Raw genomic sequence first — 22,908 nt, forward strand, 5'->3', positions numbered from 1 at the left:
TGAATAGAATCAAACATTATGCAGCTGTCAGTGAACATCTCCACTTCTGACCTCATGAAGAGTTGAAAGTCCAAGAAAAATGCCCTCAGGGACCTCAGCAGTGATGTCCTGTGCTGGATGATTGGCCTGTATCAATCCCAACCATCCTTTGTGTGAGGCATGACTATATCCGGTGAAGATTTCTACTTTGACACTCAGAGAAGGAAGTTTTACTATTGCTGCTACACTTGGTCAAATGTTGGCTTGCAACTACTGTCGGTCAGTCCTTTCTCACCTCTTTCAATTACATTAAGTCCAAGACTGTCCTAACTGACCTGTGAATTGTCTGATACACAGTGTCTAATATGTGAATTTGGTTCTAAGTAGGATCTGTTGCCAAGAGGCATCCTGGAGCTGCTTTAGATGAGCACATCTGATATACACTCAGTTGTCAGTTTGTTTGGCCACTTTCATGGTCTTCTGCTACTGGAGCCCATCCACTTCAATGTTCATTGTGTTGCTCATTCAGAGAGGCTCTTCTGCACACCACTGTTGTAACGCGAGTTTATTTGAGTTATTGCCGCCGTCCCGTCAGCTTGAACCAGACTGCTCATTTTCCTCTGACCTCTCTCATTAACAAGGCATTTTCACTCACTGAATGCTTTTTTATTTTACACACCATTCTCTCTAAACTCTGGAGACTTGTATGAAAATCCCAGAAGATCAGCAGTTTGTGAGATATTCAAACTACCACACCTGGCAACAACAATGATTCTATGGTCAAAGTTACTCAGATCACATTTCTTCCCCATTCCAATACTTGGTCCGAATCTTTTAACCACATCAGCATGCAATGAGTTGCTGCCACAGGATTGGCTGATTAGATATTTGCATTAACAAGCAGGTGTACAGGTGTAGCCATTGAGTGTACCGTGCCTATAAAAGGTATTCACTCCCCTTGGAAGTGTTCATGTTTTATAACATTGAATCACAGTGAATTAATTCGGCTTTTTTGACACTGATCAACAGAAAGAGACTCCTTCAGTCAAAGTGAAAACAGATCTCTACAAAGTGATCCAAATTAATTACACATATAAAACACAAAATGATTGATTTCATAGGTATTCACCCCCTTCATGTCAGTAGTTAGTAGATGCAACTTTGGCAGCAATTACGCCTTAAGTCTGTGTGGACAGGTCTCCATCAGCTTTGCACATCTGGACGCCACCATAGTTCTTCCAAATGGTGCCCACGACTTTCTCCGTCACTAAGACAAGCCATTTGTTGAGGTACTGGTACCTGTTCCTCGTCCCATTGGCTGTTGAGCCACAGCTACTTCCAGCTTCCCCTGCTGAACTCCTAAACACACCTCATCAGTTTCTCTGCCTTTTCCTTTCCTATTCCCTCTGAGCTCAATCCACCGGGTGGACAATCATCTGCATTCCATTCCCACCAAGTCATCTGACTCTAAAATAAGACATTACAACTGTCTGGCAGTGTGCAGATGAAAAGACATTTCCCCTGTCAACCAAACTCAGTTGTCATACCAGCATGTGATAGGGTGATTTTAAAATATATCCATTGTCACATCATGCTGGAGAAAATATTCTGCCTTCATTTGGAGAAATTCCAAAGTTTCCCCTTCTTTCTTCTTTAAAATGATGTAAAATGATACTGTTGATTACCCAATATGCTGTTTTCAGGGAAATCATATGCTTATCCCCAACTCTGTTTTCATCTCGTCAACAAATCTTGTCAATAAATACATGGATAACAAGAAAACAATTATTCCCTTTCTCTTACCCTCCGGTTACTGTGCAGGATTCAGTTTTCATTGTGTGCTTGGAAAGCTCTGCCAGGCTTAGACATTTATTTAAAATAGGCACATGAAAGTGTAGAGAACGGAGAGGTATGGACCTTGTGTAGGCAGAAGGAATTAGTTTAGTTGGGCATTTAATTACTAGTTTAATTAGTTTAGTGAAACATCGTGGGCCAAAGGGTCTGTTCCTGTTGCTGTTCTATGTTTTCAGATACAATTCCCACCCTTTCCGACTGAACATTGTTATCCATGCCTCCAATGAAGAAAAGCATTGGTTAGAGTCACTTAGAATATGCTCTCATTTCTCAAATCTAAGCTCTTCCTTGCTGCAAATTCTTTTGGTGCTCCCCACTCAAGATGCTGACCCTAACAAACACTACATCATCTCCAACCAATTATAACATCCATGATTAACTGTCATGCACTCTCCCTTCATTCTGAACCTCAATTTCGTCTGACTTAAACAATTGAAATAAGGACTTCCTTATCATGTATGCAATCCCAAAGTGGCTTATATGCAGTAAATGCACCACCTGATATGTCACCCAGAACACAATGTTTCCCAAATTCAATCCTTCTTCTTTGTTGCAAGCATCCTCATTATTGCCACAGTCGGTATAAAACACTAACCCAATGGTATCACCTTCAGCCAGTGATGCTGCTGTTAAACATGAATGGCAGAGGGGTCGACTCAACATTGGATGGTTGCCTTCATAAAATCTAACCTCATTGTTAACACTCATCAGCCAGAGGAATAATTATCACTTAGCTCCAATAATGACAAGCTGCCAAAGTTAGGTTAATTCATGTGCTTCTTGGAAATTGCTAGAACAAATGTTCATCAAACATAGAACAGTACAGCACAGACTGAGTCCTTTGGTGTACAATGTTGTGCTGACCTTTTAACCAACTCCACAATCAATCCAACCCTTCCATTATAACTCTGGAAAAACAGATAGGTGACAACTCACATTCAATTCCAGTTATGTCACCGTGATCTTTATGGCAGGTAACCCTTTTAGTGTGTATAAATAATAAATAAAACTAATTAAGTTCTTAGCCAGTGTTCCTTGGCAAAAGAGCAATATGTTGAAAAATGTGCAATAACCATGTTCTAAACAAAAGATTACTTTGCAACTCATACAAAAAAACTTTATTCCAGATTGCCAACTCCTTTTGCACTCTGCAAGTCTGTCATTTCATAAAAGGCAATTTTTCAATACAAAGCTACAGACTATGAAATGGCCACTCAGGCCCCCATTCCAACAGAATACAAAGCAACCATAATAGATTCCACCCAAACACACCTAATCTCTGATTCCCAAAACTAATTCCAAATTACCATTCAATCCTTTAATTATCTTTGGCATGGCAATGCTAAGGAATGGAGTAGTTTTCCACTTTGTTCACAGGGTATCTACATTAGTTACTCTGATTGTAGATATCTTCCATGGGGAATAAGCAATTTTCCTCCAGAACCCCTTTGCATCATTATCTTGAAGCCACAGAAGAGCAGCCCATACGGTTCCAATGTGATATCCTTGTGCCCCATACAATTGAGGACTGTATTATGGTCAAAACAATGTCCATGCAGATTACACCTGTGACTGTTCTCCTCAATAATACGCATCCAGATTTGGATACTATTCAGGGGACGACCTACAATGGGGGAGCCTCAGTGACCGGGTCTCTGATGCTGTGGCTCAGAAGAGCAGAGAGGTGAAGAGACTGCAGTGTGGATAGGAGATTCCTTAGTCAGAGGAACAGAGATATGGTTCTGTGGGTGTGATGGAGAGACCCAGATGGTATGTTGCCTCCCTGGTGCCAGGATCAGGGTTGCCTCAGATCAGGACCCTGGCATTCTCAAGAGCAAAGGTGAGGAGCCAGGTCTTGGTGCATATTGGCACCAATGACATAGGTAGACAAGGTGAGGAGGACCTGAAGACAGATTTTAGGGAGTCAGGTAGAAAACTGAAAAATAGAATCTCCAGGGTAGTAATCTCTGGATTGCTGCCTGTGCCACGTACCATTGAGGGTAAAAATAGGATGATTTGACAGCTAGATACAAGGCTGAGAAAATGGTGCAGGGGGCAGGGATTCAGATTTATGGATCATTGAGATCCCTTCTGGGGAAGGTATGGCCTATACAAAAGGGATGGGTTACACCTAAACTGGAGGGGGACAAATATCCTTGCAGGCAGGTTGGCTAGAGTTGTTTGGGTGGGTTTAAACTAATTTGGCTGGGGGATGAGCTGTCACTCCACCCTTCAAGAAGGGATAGAGGCAGAAGAGAGGAAATTATAGGCCTGTTCATCTGAGCTCACTGGTTGGGAAGATGTTAGAGTTGATTGTTAAGGATGTGGTTTTGGGGTACTTGGAGGCACATGATAAAATGGGCCATACATAGCATGGTCTCCTCAATGGAAAATATTGCCTGACAAATCTGTTGGAATTCTTTGAAGAAGTAGCAAGGAAGATAGACAAAGGAGAATCAGTTGATGTTGTGTATTTGGATTTTCAGAATGCCTTTGACAAGGTGCCACACATGAGGCTGCTTAACAAGCTATGAGCCCATGGTATTACAGGAAAGACTCTAGCATGGATAAAGCAGTGGCTGATTGGCAGGAGGCAAAGAGTGGGAACAAAAGGAGCCTTTTCTGGTTGTCAGCCAGTGACTACGGTGTTTCACAGGGGTCAGTCTAGGGGCCAATCCTTTTTATGTTATATGTCAATGATTTGGATAATGGAATTGATTGCTTTGTTGTAAACTTCGCAGACGTTGTGAAGATAGGTGAAGGAGCAGGTAGTTTTGAGGTAGTAGTGAGGCTACAGAATGACAGACTGATGAGTAAAGAAATAGAAGATGGAGTACAGTGTCGGGAAGTTATGATCATGAACTATGGTAGAAGAAATTGACTAGTTTCTAAATGGGGAGAAAATAAATATAACTGAGGTGCAAAGGGGCTTGAGAGTCCCTAAAGGTTAATTTGCAGGTTGAGTCTGTGGTGAGGAAGGCCACAATGTCTGCATTCATTTTGAGGACTAGAACATAAAAGCAAAGATGTAATGTTGATGCTTTATAAAGCACTTGTGAGGCCTCACCTGTAGGCCTAGGATCTCGGGGCTCTGGAGGTGGGCGGATTGAAGGTTGGTGACCCGAACCAGTGTGTCGTGGGAGGTGGAACATCTTTGGCTATGTGCTGAGATCTTTAGGCACAGAGCTCGGAAAAAGCGACGCAATGGACTTTTAACATCGTAAACCAGCGAGTTGTTTGTTATGTCTCCCTCTCACTGTGAAACTGAGACATCGCTTTCTCCCTTATTAGAGAGAGGCAGAGCCTGTGGTATGTTGAATACTGGGTGAACGAGTAGTCTTTGGAGTACTGCAAGATTGTCTTTGCTGTTGCTTTGCTGCACGCTTGAGTGCTCGGTGGCGAGTGCTGATGCTTTTTTTTGCTGGTGGGGGAAGGGGGTATCGTTGCTCGCTGCCGCTTACGCGTAGGAGGGAGGGGAGCTGCGGGGGACTTTGAGGTTCTAACATTGAACTGTCATTCATTCTTTGGGGCACTGTTTTACGTGGATGATTGTGAAGAAAAAGCATTTCAGGATGTACATTGTATACATTTCTCTGACATTAAATGTACCTATTGAAACCTTTGAAAACTTTTGAGACATTGGATGAAGTAGCTTCTCACAAATTTAAGTGAATTAACCATTATCAATTGTTAGTGCATAGAAGGTAGCAGGCATGTAAAAAATCAAGCAGTACAATAACAGTCTGGGAGCAAAAATGTAAACATAGATCCGTAGAATCAAAACAGAGACATGTCCTGAATAACAAAGGAAAAAAAAAGAAACAGTGAGTAGTGTTGGAACTGGAGTACCCACCCCACCCCCTCGCAACCCAAAATTAGACGGCTACCTAAAAAAGCAGCTAGCTCTACCAAAAAAATTAACCCAAGTATGACTTCTAGTTCTGTGTCGTTAACAAAAGTTCCATATAAATAATATAGAAAATAATAACTAATTTATGCACTAGAAAACAGAATTATAAATACGAACAACTTCAACAGAAGTATAAACCTTAATACAAAGAAAATCAGAAGAAAACTAAAACTAACCTACCCGCGAAAAGCTATAAAAGATTAAAAGAAAAAAAAAGGGAGGGAGAAAAGGGGGAAATTATAAAATTCAAAGAGAGTCCTTATCAACCATTTACAGGAAAAAAAAGCAAAACTTAAACTATGAATCAACCAACAATAAAAACTCCAAACCTCCAAAACAAGTTAAAGACAATTGTAGTTCTCTATAGATAATGTTATACAAAAATAAAATAGATTGCACAGGTAAAATCTAAAAGTTTGCAGGGAAACATTAAACTTAAATTATCTATTTAGAGAAAACGCACCAAGTCCAGGGAGAGGTTGACTACAGCCCTTAAGAGTTTCAATAGATAATGACTGAATTATTCAAGTAAGGTCTGAGTTTGGAAAAAATAGTTTTACTTCGAGTAGTACTTATCAACCATTTTAGAAGGTCAGGCTGGTTCCAAAGAAGACGAGGTGGCTGGGAGACTTCCAACAAACGCCTCAGCCTCCTTCACTGATTTAAACCACTTATAATCTCCAGTAGTAAGCGTAATTCAAAGATCGGCTGGATTTCGGAGAGAGGGTCTGAATCCGCGAGCAAAAAGCACTTTCATTACACCTTTAAACTCAGCACGCATCTTCAGAACCTGGGGGGCAAAATCCTCCACAAAACGAATGATCATATTTTGAAAGGCAAAAGTCCATCATCAAACGGTTTTTCACCTGGTATTGATGAAAGCATAAAATAATCGGCCATGGGCGGGAACCCAGAATTGCTCGAGGAACATAGATCCTGTGTGCCCTTTCAAGCTCAGGTGGAGTCGGAAAAAATTCTTCCCCGAAAATCTCACAGTGAAACTTGGAAAAAAATTCAACGGGAGAACCCTTTTAGATGGCCTCTGGCAAACCAAGAATTCGTAGATTGCAACGTCTGCTCTGATTTTCAAGATCCACCATTTTGGAAAAAAGTTTACTATTCTTCTCCTCTAGGTTGGAGCAGAGAGTTTCAAGATATTGAACACGACGTTTTAAATCTTCAAAAGTTACGTCAATGCGAGATAAATGTTCAGCATGATCATCCACTCTAGCATTAATCTGATCCAGTTTGACATTCAGCTGGTTGAAAGAAGTTCTAAATTCAGTTCTAAAATCCATTAAAGGATCTTGTCGATGTTGTTCCAGAACAGCGAGAATGTCAGCCGGCAAAGCCGTAGAAGTTTCCTTTTTCCCGGTTTTAGTACTTTTGGTAGCCATTATAAGATAGATGTGTTCGCAGGCAGGTAGAAGAGAACTAATAAAATACCTAACTAAGGTTTAAGAAGGGAGACACATAGTGCAAAGGTAAGAAGGATAATGGAGCAAAAGTTCGGAGCAACTAAACAATCACCATCTTACCGGAAGTCAAAGAAGTAGCTTCTTTAGTAATGCTAGCTTTCACAGTAATTTATAGGTCTGGATGTGAAGAGTACCCATGAAGATCAGCAAGACCAAGGACAGATTTGAGTAGAACATCTTGAAAGTTGAAACAAATACAATTAATTAAAGCACACTCATGTTCTTCAATTTAAATACATAATCATCCAAAAGAATGCTGTATTCTGGAAATCCATCTGTTGGGTGGCTGTGTGTGGACAAGGCATAGGCTGATTAGTTCCATAAACCACAAGTCGACTTCAGGGCATTCAGAACAGAATATACGATTCTGCTATATTGAAACCTTCATGCAAGCCGAAATTGTCCTTCCTCTGTTCTATTTTATTGCACTAGTTAACACATTTGTTCTAATTTCCCACTGCAGTATCTTAACCTATTTATTTTATTTTACTTCATTTAGCATTGACCATAAGTGAAACTGAACAAACTTATCAATGTTCTAATGTGAAAAAGAAATGTGCACTCACCAACTCACTGCATACAAGAATTGAAAAGCTAGTATTACAAAAGGTATATCCTTGTTAATTTAACCTGTTCCTTATTAGACAAAGTTGCCATAGAAATGTTAGAAGAATGGCACATGAACAAGTCCTATATTAACATGGGTGAAACAGGAATGGAATGTTTTGTTACGAGGAGAATAGAAAGGCAAGATTTGCTTGCCTTGGAGCAGAGGCTGAAAGAGGACCTGATTGAGATATATAAAATTATTAGAGGCATTGTTAAGAAAGAAACTTTTCCACATGAAGCAGGTGCCTTAGATCAGTGAGAATAGGTTTAATGTGGGGGGGGTAAGAGGGTTATTAGGGTTTTGAGAAGGATATTTTCCATCCAGAGGGTGGTCGAAACCTAATACATATCGCAAGATAAGGTGGTGAAGGTAGGTACTCTCACAACATTGTAGAAGCATACGGATGATCACTTAAATGATCATGGCATGATATCTACAGACTAAATACTGTGGATTCTGGCTAAATGGGACATATCAGGAACAGTATGTTTTGGCCCATTTAAGTGGCTGCCCCAATTATCCAAAGTTATACAGAAATAGTTAAAAAGGTATAAAATAGACTAACAGAGTAACAAATTATACATCTAAATGAAATGCAAAACAAATAAGAATACTACCAATAGTACTACAGTTCTATAAAACTGTGTATTAGTTCCTGATAGTTATCAATGGAGGAATTCATTCAGTGTATGCAGACAATGAACTGTCATCATACAATGTTATCAATGATTGCATCTTCCAAATCTTCATTTTCATTGTAACATTCAAGATGATTGTTAATACCTTCAAATTCTTCATAGTTCCTAACTTACTGGAATAGTGAAATCATTTTATTTTTACCCCTGGCTGTTTCTGGTATCTCCAAGCTTGGAACCACGTAGAGCAAAACAGGTCAGAATTGTCATACTGCTCATTTCTCTACAGCTATCAATGAAAAAATCATTATTTTTTGAACACAAACACGCACAAATGACACTATTTTAAAACTGTTTGCTCGAAGCACAATGTAGCGTCTAACAGCCACACAAGTGTGTGCAATTGACACTAGTTAGAACCTGTTCTACAACAGCCTCCTGCCTCAATTAAGAGCCTAGTGTCCCAATTAAACAAAGGGAATCCCAGCAATCTTCTCAGGGTTTTTAAGTGCTGTCCCAAACAGGGGGAAGCCCCAATTCATTGATGGTGCAATTAACCTGAATCTACTGTAATTGTAAATGGTATTAATACAGATCGGCACTGGATGGTTTGTCGAGGCCCTGCACTGTCCTGTAGGAATTGTCTTCTATGAATTGAATGTCTCCTATGGATCTAAGGAACCCCACTAATTACTCGGCAATAATCTATAATTCACGGCATCTTTTTAGTTGTAGATAATGAAAGCTTTGACAACTGAAAGCCTCTCTCTGTGTCACTTGTATTGAGAGTATGATCCCAGTGTGTTAAATTCGTTCATTCTCTTGTGAAAAAGTATTCATCCCAGTTATGCTGCTGAACAAATATGGTAATTCCAGCATGTTTGGACATGGGTCAGTCAATGAGAAACATTAAAATTAATCTTGATCTATCCAACCGTAATCTATGTGATCAATCCACATTTACTACTTTGAGATAACCTGGCAGTCATAATCTTGTATTTTTATTTTTCCCCCAAATGCTTAGCACAGAAGAATATTCCCTTGTCATTTAAAGAAAACAATTTGTAATTACCTACTCATTTTAATTATTTTGGAATGTAGCAAAGCATTTCAAAGCAAATGATGAACTTATTGATGTGTCTTCATCATTGCATTAGCCAAATTGCATATCCACAAGCAGCATTGTCATAATGACCAGATAACTTTTGATGTCACATATGTCAGTGATAATGAAACTGATTCTGATGCCCACTTTTGAGAGCACTGGTGTGAACTTGGTTTAAGCACCTCATCTGAAAGACTGCACTTTGAATAGTACTGAAGTGTCAATTTAGATTGTTGAACTCTTGTTCTCTGGTGTGGGAATCTGGCTCAGAGGCAAGTCTGTTGAGCAAAGGCTAATTAACAAATACCTATCTTGGTACTTGTTTTGATTAATTCAGAGGGACATAGTACATTAAGAATTTGAAAACAGATGCAAAATCATTTCTAGAGATGTTTGAATGATTCCAAGTATTTTGTCTGAGGAAAGATCACAAACATTGTTCAACTGTTTTGCAATATTTATCAGACTTGTGATTAAAGGGAACTTCATAGTTCCTAGAAGTATTTTTCAGATTCCAAAATCTATGTGGCTTGAAGGGATTTGTGTTATGTCCCATCAGAAATGAGAATCAGCTAACCAATGACACAAAAATGCAAAATGAAAATATAAAAGATCACCGATATTTATCATAACCTAACTGCAGAGATCATGAGACATGATAGTCAGTAATTAACTCTTACTGCTCAATAATTTATGTTGACAGTTAAAGACTGAAAAAAGCAAAGAATCATAAATTTAAAAACAGAAGAGACCCAACAGCCATCTAAACCAATCACGTAGTGTTTGTGTTTCAGTTGCATGCACTGACCTCACAATTCTGCCACTTTTTGATTGCATAAAGTGGGTTCTACAGAAGCCCAGGGTAAAAGTAGTACTTAAGGCAAATCTAAGGAGTGATTTGCTGCCCATTATTCTCAAATCAAAAATATCAAGATATCAAGTTAAATATGAACAGCAGGACGGATAGACATTATTAGCAGTTAATGTGAAAATACATCTTCTGTACGAATGGATAAAACAATATAAAAGTACTGCAATATTTAGATTAATTATTTGGTATTTTATGACACCAAGAGCCAAAAGAGATGGGAGAGATCTTAAACAGAATTTTGCATCTAAATTTACTCAGGTTATGGGCACAGAGTCCATAGAACTGCGGCAAGACAGTAGTGAGGACTTAGACCAAATCAGGATTACAGAAATAAAAAGTGCCGAGGCAAATTAGAGTGGATAAGTCCCCAAGACTTGAGAAGGTGTCCCCTTGGACTTTGTTGGAGGCTAGTGCAGAAATTTCAGGGCCCCTAGCAGAGGTTTTTAAAATGTTCTTAGTCACAGGTGAGCTACCAGAGGATTGTGGGGTAGCTAGTGTTGTTCAAGAAAGGATCTAAGAATAAGCTGGGAAATTATACGCTACTGAGCCTGACATCAGTAGTGGGTAAATTATTGGAAGGTATTCTAAAGGAATAGTATAGGAATACCTATACTATTGGATAGACAGGATCCATTTAGAGACAGTCAGCATGGCTTTGTACATAGTAGGCCATGCCTAAGCAGTCTTATAGAGTTTCTCAAGGACGTTACCAGGAAAGTTGATGAAAGAAAAGCAGTGGATGTTTTCCCAATGGATTATGGAAAGGCCTTTGACAAAGTCCCACATGGGGAATTTTAAATCAGATTTAAAATCTGTTTCAGGAGAAGCCAGAGATTGGTAGTAGATGATTGCCTCTCTGACTGGAGTCCTGTGACAAGTCATGTGCTGCAAGGATCTTGTTATGCTTGTTCTTGATAAAAGACAAACTTTGTTTGGGTTCTCAAATGCTAGCACATTTATTAACAACCATAACATGGTGCCAGAAGTTGATGTGAGGTCTAAATATGAAGCATAACTGAATACCACAAGCAACTAAGAGAGAGACACTAGGTTCCGATGGAGAGATGCTACCGGCAAGACAGCAATGCTATATTGAAGTCTGCCGTGAAATTGAGGTGAGAGTCTAAAAACCCCCTCAATGGATAAGCCAAGTCCTCTTACAGCTATGCAGTTTACCGGCAATCTAGCTGATAACTGGAAACACTTCAAACGGCCATTCAGTATATATTTAACAGTGAGCAGAGCTGGAGGAGTGGAGGAAAAATCGAAAGCATCTATCTTCCTACATGTAATTGGCAAAGATGCTTTGAACATCTACAACAGCATTCAAATCAATAGTAAAACTTTAAATTGGGCACTCCGATGACAAAATTCAAGGAGCATTTTGTCACAAGTAAAAGCAACACATTTGAAAGATACAAGTACTTTTCACGTGAACAGAAACAAGGTGTAATCGTTGACCAATACTTAGCTGAGCTTCACACACTGTGAGTTTGGAGACTTGAGAGTCTCATTAGTCAGAGAAAAAATAGTTTATGGAATCCTAGGAAGTGTTTTCAGAGAAAGACTGCTCCCAGAAGATTTAACGCTAGAAAAGGCTGTGAATCTGTGTAGGGCATTGGGAGACCATATGATCTCAAGCTAAGGAGCTGAACAGAGCAGAAACAACAGTGCATGCTGTGAAAACAGAGGGGGCAGAGCACAAGGCATTTCCCAAAGTAGCAGCGTAACAGAGAGGTAGGCTAAAACAATAAATGCAGCAAATGTGGAGGTAGGCACATTCCAAAGATGTGTCCTGCTTATGGAAAATCCTGCAATAACTGTTGGAAGGAGAATCATTTTGCAAGGTGCTACGAAGTTGGGGCTACCAAGAAGGTACACACTGTTGATGAGGAAATTGTGGAAGTTCTCGTAGATTCTCCGCAGACTGCTTTGCTGGTAAGACAGAATGTATTGTTCCAGGGACTGTGAATGATACAGTAATTCCATTCAAGCTTGACACCGGAGCCCAGGTGAATCTGTTGTCTATGCATAATAACAAGACTCGTAAAGTAAAGAGCAAGATTTACCCAGGGAAGTTAAAAGTGACTAGCTATACTGCAGAAAACATTCCGGCAAAAGGAGGCTGTTTTGTGACCTTCAAACACAAGGGGCAGCACCTAAAGGCTCAGCTAGAGATTGTTGAAAAGCAAATAAAGCCAATACTAGGTCTGACTGCGCACAAAAGGCTCAACCTGAAGGAAAGAGTTCTTTTGGTGGCTTCACAGACCAAAGGTAACCAGGCAACACTCAATAAAAAGAATGCTGATGGGCTTGAGGGGTTTGGGTGCTTATCTGGTGTAACTCTTGCACCATCCACAAGCGATCCAGAGATTTTATGCACGAGAAGCACAAGAACTCCACGTTCCATAGACATCCATACCAGCATGAAAGTCAGGATTCCAGTGCTGAACTGACTGATCATGATGAAGAAATCACCAATCTTGTTTCCACATCACGCTGCTGTGATTCAAAATCCGTCCCTGATCGACTTCCAGTTAAAAACTGGAAATCAAAAATATCTCTGCAATCCTTGCTCAAGTTGAAGAGGAAAAATAAAAAGAAAGATGGAGAAACCTCACAGACCTAAAGATCATAAAAATAGCAACAGTTCAACACACACCAATAGGAGGAGTTGCTATCTATAGCACAGTCAACAGGAAGAGCTCTGTGAATTGATAAATAATCAGTTGGAACTTGTGCAAAGACTCACTGATCACATGAATGTGGTCCAGGGTTCCATTATGAGACACAGAGTGAATTATGGCCACACAGCAAGAACAAGAACAGATAGGATCTTGGCAGAAGGACGAGAAAGAAATGAACACGTAGGTCAGAGTTCGCAAAAGGACACAGCTGTTAACACAGCAATTGAAAGCAAGGCATCTGTGGAAACAAATAGCAGTCCAAAAGGGATCGTTAAGCTGCCACAGAGATGGATCAAGAGTGGATGAGTGAATGGGGATTGTATTTGCTCACGACAATTGAAGTTAATGTAAATATGTGTTGGAAAGCTCATTACATTTGACTTATTGTAAATAATATTTTGAAAGCATTATTGTTTCTTGCAGGATTATGAGAGCATAGTTTTGTGTTTGTTTGCTTTAAAGGGGCAGATGTGTTCTTATGTGCACACATAATAAAGAACTTCAGTTTCCTGTGAGCAATGTGAGCAGTTCATCTGGAACTGGAGGAGATGTTGGTGAACTGGGAGCGCTCGCCAAAGTGTGGAGCTAGAAGCCAGCATGTCTATAGAGCGTCTGAATGAAGTTGTGTTAGTTTTGCCCATGCAAAGTTTGTCTTTTATCAAGAACAAACGTAACAGGTCAGTGCTTGGTCCATTGCTGTTTGTCATTCATATCTTATTATCATCCAAACCATTAATAAAGTGGATCTGAAAATTTATAGCTGACATCAAGATTAGGGGCATAGTGGACAGTGAAAAAGACTATCAAGGCTTGCAGCTGAATCTGGACCAGCTAGAAAAGTGGGCTGGAAAATGACAAATGAAATTTACTGCAGGCAAGAGTGAGGTTTTGTATTTTGGGAAGACTTACACAGTGAACAGTAAGCCACTGAGGAATGTGGTGAAATAGAGGGGTCTTGGAATACCGATCCATAATGCCTTGACAGTGACATGATAGGTCAATGGGATTGCAAAGTGAGCTTTTGACACATTGCCTTCATAAATCAGAGTATTGACCCAATATGTCTGTCCATGGCCTCCTCTACCGTCAAGATGAGGCCACACACAGGTTGATGGAGCAATACCTTATCTCCCGCCTAGGTAGCGCCTCCTTCAGCCTATCACTTCCCAGCTCTCTACTTCATCCCTCCCCCACTGCTCATATCACAGGTCCTGCTTATGCAACCACTGACACCAGGCAACCTCTAAAGGGTATTGAACATTGCTGGGGTCACCCGTGTTGTGAAGTCACTGCCCAGAAGGAGGCAATGGCAAACAACTTCTGGAGAAAAATTTGTCAAGAACAATCATGTTCAAAGACCATGATCGCCCACATCATATGACACAGCACACGATGATTGCAGTATTGGTAGTGTTCTAATTTGTTCTGTACTTTATGTAAATACATAATTTCTTACTCAGTTAAATGGTACTTTGCCTTTTTCACACCCTTTTAAACTATTTCTATGAAACTTTGGCTAACTGGGGCAACCACTTAATTGGGCCAAAATGTATTGGTCCCAATGTGGCTCTCTTAACTGGAATCCGGAATTAATCATTTTTGAACAGGTTTTATAAAATGGTTCATTTATTTCAATCCATCTCTGTCATACTTTTATTAATAGTAATACATGTAAGGAAGCAAATGGACCCATCCTTTAGCCTTAAAAAAAAGTCCATAATTATTTTTAATAATTCATTATTCAATGATAACCTCTGCTGAAAATTACCATAGTAGATGAGGGAAATGTTTAGATTATCGCCATTTTGGTAACACACACACAAGGAGGTTTGCCATTCCTGTACTACTGCTTCTTTTATATAAAATTAATGATTACATTTTGTACTAAAGGATTCAATGCAATATCCAAGCATTCCCATGGTAGGTGGGAATTTGTAGCACAGGAGAACATATACATGAACTATGCAAAAAAGAAAAATGAAAGCATAAACAGTACAGGTTGAATGATGTCAGTATTTGCTTACAATGAAGATAATGGAGGCACTGAGGTTGACATTGGAATTCATTATTACAGGTCACAAAAATGCTGCGAAGTGCTGCTGACAGGAATGCAATGCAAATCTATCATCAGCACCCAGCAGCAGGTATCATGCAGGATTCCAGAAAATCCAAAAGGAATATATTTCATGTATTAAAAGTTACAATACGAACTGATACTTTGGACCAGATGATAGGTGCTTTCCTCAAAAAGAAAGAAAGAAATTCCCAGTCTTTCTGTGGCTAAATTAGAATAAGTCTCCTGTAGAAAATGATTCCATGTAAAAGTAACTGATAACAGCAATTCACTGGAAAGGTCACCTTGCATCTGTGGACAGAGAAACACCATTAACATTTCAGATCAACAACTCCTTCTCAGATTTCCTGCATTTGAAGTTTTATTGATTTTTAAATTCCGTCTTGCATATGAAAAATATTGCAGCATCTTGCATGATGCCCCACAATCTCTTTGAACCCCTACGATCGAGCAGGAGGTACTGTAGTGTTAGGACAAGGACTGTTAGGATAGGAAACAGCTTCTTCCTCCTGGCTGAGAGACTACACCACCACCCAGGTAGTGTTATACTGTTTACTTTTTAATGTGTGTCATAAATATGCCTTATGCTAAATGTCAATCCTCTAATGCTATGTTATGATAATATTATGTTATGTGTTGCGTGTGACTTAATAGTATATACTGTGTTGTGCACCTTGGTCCAGTGATGACAGTGCACCTTGGTCCAGTGATGGCAGTGCACCTTGGTCCAGTGATGACAGTGCACCTTGGTCCAGTGATGACAGTGCACCTTGGTCCAGTGATGACAGTGCACCTTGGTCCAGTGATGACAGTGCACCTTTTGATCCAAGTTCAGAATTATAAAGTCATTGAGGATGTGCTTTGTAGAACTCACACAGAGTAGACAATGCACTTTTATAACTGTCACTAATGGATGAGACTCCAGAAAGAACTTTCTAATGGAAAGTTCATTGGCCTAGAGTTGTTTCTTAAATTTAGGACTTAGCCAAGCCTCACTGGCACAAATCTTGTCTTGAGACAGAAGGCTACGGGGTTCCAGACCATAAGACGTAGGAGCAAAATTAGGCTGTTCAGTCTATTGAGTCTGCTATGTCATTCCATTCTCCTGCCTTCTCTCTGTGTTAAATATAAGCAATGACTAGACCTCCTCCGCCATCTGTGGCAATGAATTCTATAGATTCACCACCCTCTCATCTCTGTTCTAAAGGGACATCCTTATATCCTGAGGCTGCATCCTCTGGTGCGAGACTCCCCAACTCTAGGAGACATCCTCTCCACATCCACTCTATATAGGCCTTTCAATATTTGATAGTTTGCAATGAAATTAAATCCCCCCTCATTCTTCTAAACTCCCGCGAGCATAGGCCCAGGCTCTTCAGATGCTCCTCATACATTAACTTCATTCTCATTATTCCAAGATGGCAGCATGATGCAGCTTGCAGCAGCCACTCTGGAGCTGATTATCTGTTATTTGTGAAGCAGGGTGCCGTGTGCAATCATAATCAGATGAAAAATGGATGTGGGACATGGAGGAACATCTGGAAATCTCCAGGAAGACCTTCTTCGTTGCTGCTGGTACTGTGAGGTCCGGGTCTCTGCTGAGAAGAACAGGCCCCCAGTCCTTGGGGTCGCATTGCCGGTGGCCGTTGGTGGCGGCGTCTTAATACGCTCGGCAGAGGATGGTGCTTGGAGAAGCTGTGCTGGAGGGGATGGTTGGAGACTCGGAGTCTGCTGCGGTCAGGTCGCTTTCGGTGTGTGCTGTGTCTGCAAGGCTGAGTTTGACGGAGCTTTCATTGTGTGCTGCATCTGCGAGGCTGAGTCGGGCGGCGCCGTGGAAGTCCATAGCAGGGGTATTCCCTTCTGCCACAGGCGTGGGATGACAAGTCAAATTGGGACCCTGAGGACTTGTGGAATATGTGTGGTGGTTTCTTTCGAACTTATAGTCTTTTAACATCTTTGGACTATTTTTACTGTGCCCATGGTCTGTTTTTTTTAAATGAACTATGCTATTGTTTGCACTGTTGTAACTATATGTTATAACTATGTGGTTTTGGTCTTGTTTTGTTTGGAGAATTTGGAGCTCCTTTCCAGGAAATGCGCTAAGATGGTAGTGCGATATTAATACGCAGCAGCCTCTTCGGACTCTGGACTGGGGATTGCCAAACGTTATGTGGATTTTCTGGTGTAGTCTGTTTTGTCATGTGCTTTTGTGATATCATTCTGGAGGAATGTTGTCTCATTTGTTAACTGCATTTCATTTGTGGTTTCTAAATGACAATAAACTGAATCTGAATTAACCTCCTCTGGACTCTCTTCAATGTCAACACATCCTTTCTTAAACAAGGTGCCAAAAATTACTCACAACACTCCAAATGTGTTCTAACCAGTGCCTTATGAAGCCTCAGCATTACGTCCTTGCTTTTATATTCTAGCCCTCTTGAAATGAATGCAAACATTGCATTTGCCTTCCTCACCACTGACCCAACCTGCAAGCTACGGTAATCTTTAGGGAATCCTGCACAAAGAGTTCCTGTGCATCTCTGATTTCCAAATTTTCTCCACATATAGAAAATAGTCTGTGCCTTTAATCTTTCCACCAAAGTGCATGACAATATACTTCCCTACACTATATTCCATCTGCCACTTCTTTGTCCATTCTCCTAATCTGTCAAAGTCCTTCTGCAGACTGCCTGCTTTCTCAACACTACCTGCCCCTCCACCTGGCCACAAAGCCATCAATTCCATCACCCCAATCATTGTCATATAACATGAAAAGAAGTGGCCCCAACACTGATCTCTGTGGAACACCATTAGTCACTGGCAGCCAACCAGAAAAGGTCCCCTTTATTCCCACTCCTTGCCTCCTGCCAATCAGCCAATATTCTAACCATGCTAATATCTTTCCTGTAATACTGCGGGCTCTTTTCTTGTTTAACAGTCTCATTTGCAGCTCCTTGTCAAAGGCGTTCTGAAAATCCAAGTAAACAACATCCATTGACTCTCCTTTATCTATCTGCCTGTTAATTTCTCAAAGGATTCCAACAGATTTGCCAGGCAAGATTTCCCCTTAAGGAAACCAGGCTCTCCTCGTTTTTTGCTTCCTACAGACTAACGCTGCCTGTCAAGGACTGCCCAGGTACAAGCCTCGTTTCCATGCTGTTGGTGTCTCCTCAGAAGTTAAGCTCTCAACTATGATCTTCTTTCAGCCACAACTCTGTGATGCCCACAACATTATATCTGCCAATCTCTAACTGCACTACAAGATCATCTACCTTATTCTGTATACTGTATGCATACAGTATAATATAACACCTTAAATATAACACCTTCAGTCCCGTATTCATCACCCTTTTCAATTTGCCCCCATGTTACTGGAAGTTAAATTCTTAACTCTTTCTGAACTAAACTCTGCATCTACTTGCAAACCAACTGCCCCATCCATCCTTTGCCCTAGCGCTCTGGTTCCCATACCAGTAAGCAAAGAATGTAAATTTACAGGCATAAGAAGTGTGGTTCCCAAAAGCACAGGATGGGAAAAACCTGCAGAGTGTTGACAGCTCAGCCAGCTCCATCATGGGCACTGGTGTTGAGAACAGAAGAGATATGATGCTAGGAGTTTAGGCAGGGGTGTCTAGATGTGGTTCATGCTGATTTATTGGCTCCAAGTTTCTTGCAATACCTGTCCTTCCCCTCCCCATCACTTCATGACTAATACAGGATGCTATTCCAAGGAAAATCAAGAATCATATATTGTAAAATTTGTTGTTTTGCCATAGCAGTACGGGGCAATCCATAAAAATTACTATAAGTTACAATAAGAAATATAAAAAATAAATACAGTGCAAAAAAAAGTGATGGTGGGCTCATCGACCGAAAGGGGGGGGGGGGGGGGTAGTGTGATTTCAGGCTCTCCAACCTCTTCCCTGAAGGTAATAGTGAGGACAGAGCATGTTCTGGGTAGAGGAGATCCTTAATGATGGATGTCGTCTTCTTGGAGGCATCGCTTTTGAAGGTGTCCTCCATAATGGGGATGCTAGGGTGCAGAATGGAGCGGGCTGGGTTTACAACCCTCTGCAACGTTTTCTCGATCCTGTGCATTGGAAAGCATATTTTGTTTTTGCCAAGTAAAATTACATTCTTCGCTTACAAGCAGGGGTACCCAGGAAGCTTAACTTTAATTTCCGAAAGCTTACACACGCACTCTGTTGAGTAGAGAAGATGTGATCAACAGCGCTGGAAATACACTAAGTACGAAAATGCCAGTGATGACTTACTCCCAGCTCACACCACCTGTGGTCCAACCCTATTGTTCAGCGTGTTTCAAGAATGTTATCGACTTTGTGCAGCCATAACAATGCGAGACTACATACACGCACGTCTCCATCTCCCATCAGCTGCAGACAGCCTTTGCGAAATAAGTCATAATCTAACATGCCATTCGCACTTCAAAGTGAGTACCAGCGGGAATGGGAGTGTAAACTACTGCTTTGCAAGACTTCTATATAGGGGAGATTTCCCTCACCTAAACCCGCGTAAAAACTGGAGGGAGGCGCTTAGCTCTGTGTTGGATGCAGAGGACTAATATTAGTCCCTTGCTACCGGGTCATATTCACTGCTGAAGTATGGTATCAAACCCTTGACCCGTGTCTAACAAGCCTCTCGGATATGGTTCAACAAAGACGGCTGTCTTCCTTCCCAGGACGTACCCCGAGTGTAGGGACCTGTCAGCTGCGTCGAGCCTCTCAGCCGGCTGACTGCAGGTAGCAGCGTCCGGAGTCCGCCTGGACACCCGGGCACCGTTCCGCTGGACGGAGGGGTTGGCGGCAGCGACTGTGAGCCAACCAGGATTGTCATGCCTGCCCATCACGTCGGAAGACAGAATGCTATCGAAAGCGACGTGGTGGAGGGGGCGGGGTTGTAGAGACAAGTGTTGGGATTCAGCTTTCCTCGTTTTTTATTGCAACAGACAAACGCTGCCTTTCAAGGGCTGCCCAGTACTGGCGGCTGCCCAGGTACAGGCTGGGCACCTCGACCTCGCTTCCGCGCTGCCTCGGCTGACGGGCAACACGGAATGACTGAATCATTTATTTCCCAGATTCGCCGGGAAATTCTGTAATAATCTGAGGGGGTCGTTGTGTTGTGAGCGCGGTAGCGAGGAGACGAAGCAGCAAACCCGATGTTCCATTGCGTCCCCAGTCTCTCTCTCCGCCCGCCCTACTGAACATTTCCAGCATTTTCGGCTTGTATTTGTAAACTTCAAGCTCATGGAATATATATTTCTCCAAATTAACGTTGATACCAAGTTAAGTAATCGACTTTAAAACCTGCAAATACTCTGGGTTTCGGTTACCCTCTGAAGCACTTCAGAACGGTGGCACGACGAAGCAAGCTCATGGTCACCGATAAATAAAAGTGGCTTTTGATACATAAACTTCCTCAATAGTCAATGATGTAGAATAGCGTGCTAATAGGTTCGAGCTGCTGGCCAGCAAGCCTTAATGGATCTTGCCCCGCTGATAGACTGCAGGAATATCCAGCCTGCTCGGCTGCCTTAACTCCTTCGAGACCCTCGGTTGGATTCAAATAAAAAGCTCAGGGAAGAGCAAAGGCAAATCACGTGCTGATGTATAATGTGCAAGTACGGACGCACACCGTCGACTTTTAAACAGTGATCCCTTCTTCCCCATTCAGCGCTGAACTGAAGAATTCTAACAATGTCACTGCTATCTTTCACACTAGCGTGGCTGGAGGGGGCGAAGGGAACGCCAGCTGCTCGATACTGCCTTCCGGAGTCCGGGTGTGGGTTGAACATGTCCAAAGCACGTTTCAAATCGGAAGCATTTGTTCTCGAGAGTGTCGAGAGCTTGTTGTCTTTTGCACACTGGCTGGTTGTCCGATCTTTCATTGATTCTGTTATGGCTTTTGGATTGACTGAGTATGCCCGGAAGAAAATGAATTTTATGGTTGTATATGGTGACATATATGTACTTACATAATAAATTTATTTTGAACTTTGAACTTCAGTTTGGTCAATACCCTGGGTGGTTAGAAAGTCCTTGGAGGCGTCAATCCATTCTCATCAAACCCGCCGCTGGTCAGGATGAACAATCTCTTTTCTCGTTTCCGAAGGTGTTGAAGTTAATCAGCGAGAGTTGAGAGAAAAAGACAAGGCGTAATTTCTTTGACCCTCCCACCAATTTACCTGACTTGCTGAGTTTCCAGCATTTCCTAATTTGTTTCAGATTTCCGGTATCTGCAGTGTGTTTTTAAATGTACTTTTAGTGCGGAAATTCTAACCATTGCTCCCAGCTCTGGTGCTGACTGATGACATAACTACTCACTGCTTAAGGTCTGAACCCTGTGATTCAGTCTGGTTTAATATTGCACTGGGAAACCTTTCACATATAGCGAAATACCGAGCCAACCCGTTCAGCATCCATAGTAAGGTTAGATTTGGGGTATCCATTCGCAAAGGAGAGGGGGTAGGAAATTTTAAAAGATTAAACCACCCCTAAAAGGGGCGGCGCTAAACCAACCCAGCAAAGTCCCGCCACTGGATCAGGGACATCGGCACCCAATGCCTGCAAAACCAGATTCCATTCTCTCTGCAGGTAAAACTCCAAACACAAGTTAATGATTTCGACTCACTCCTGATAACCATTCACCTGCTGTTAACCAGAGAGCTTAGATCCAAGATGACGCGGGAAACCGCCAAAGCAAGTTGTCTGTCCCTATGCCTATATCCCACTTCACTTCAATCGACAGCTCTACAAGTGCACTGTTTCCCGGTTCGGTCCGGGACTTGCGAAAGTTTCCGCAGGTCTGTATATGTAAAATTATCTGGTAAAGCAGTTCGCGATTTTGTCACGGAGTAAGAAAGCAGACACTGCACTGTGAACAGTCACGTTTGAACGCCGCCGAGTTTGTGGATTAAATCAGTAGGCTCGATATTAAATCAGTACCTACGCCAGGGCAATAGTTGTCGGTGATCTCCCCAGCCTGAACCTTTCTGAAAAGGTGTCCTCTGTTGAATCAATTTGACGCTTTTTGCCTTTTATTCTTTTTTTAAAATCACAATGAACTTCTTACTTAAATAAAGCACATTCAGCCAAACTCACCAGAGAGCGATACGGTCTTTCGGGTAGTCCAGCCGGTCGATGCAGCCCAGATAATGGGGCAACGTGTGCGCCGCGTTCCGGGCGATAATAGCCAGCAGAACCTTGGGTCGTTGTAGAGCCGACTCCGACGCCAGTTTTTCCTCCGGAAAATAGCCCTCATTGCCCGCAGTCGCTGTCAGCGAGAGCACCAGGCAGATGAGAGAATTGTAGAGATGCGTGCACGCAGCCATGTTGTAGTAGGTGCGTTAAAGCGAGGCTCCCAGTCCTGTTGTGACTGGCACTGGGCTGTTGGCTCTGTGCAGTCGTCACCCCTATTTCTCTCTCTCCCTTGACTTTCATCATTCGGCGATCTGCAGTCATTTACATACAAAACGCAGGCACCCAACAAGCTAGGTTGTAATTCTCGGCAAGAACTATTACTGTGGTTTAGAACAGCGTGTTTAATGAAAATCTACGCACCTGGCAAATAAACATTCTAAGTTAAGATACTATAGAAAAACAAAGACTAAACGAAACGTGCAAATTCTCAATATTTTTGTAATATTTTCTTTCTTGTGTTTCATTACATAAAAATCAAGTGGAATGTC

General features: G+C 41.6%; 1 protein-coding gene across 1 annotated transcript in view; it reads right to left on the bottom strand.

The window, feature by feature from the left end:
- Window positions 1-22,656, bottom strand: part of LOC140737264 (procollagen galactosyltransferase 2-like) — a 173,726-nt gene extending 151,070 nt beyond the window's left edge. The window contains exon 1 of the mRNA XM_073063607.1: window positions 22,322-22,656. Coding sequence (XP_072919708.1) covers window positions 22,322-22,551 — 230 coding nt within the window. The 5' untranslated portion in view covers window positions 22,552-22,656. The remainder of the gene's footprint in view (window positions 1-22,321) is intronic.
- Window positions 22,657-22,908: the final 252 nt, after the last annotated feature.

The sequence above is a fragment of the Hemitrygon akajei genome, chromosome 12 (assembly GCF_048418815.1).
Source record: "Hemitrygon akajei chromosome 12, sHemAka1.3, whole genome shotgun sequence".
Taxonomy (NCBI): Eukaryota; Metazoa; Chordata; class Chondrichthyes; order Myliobatiformes; family Dasyatidae; genus Hemitrygon; species Hemitrygon akajei.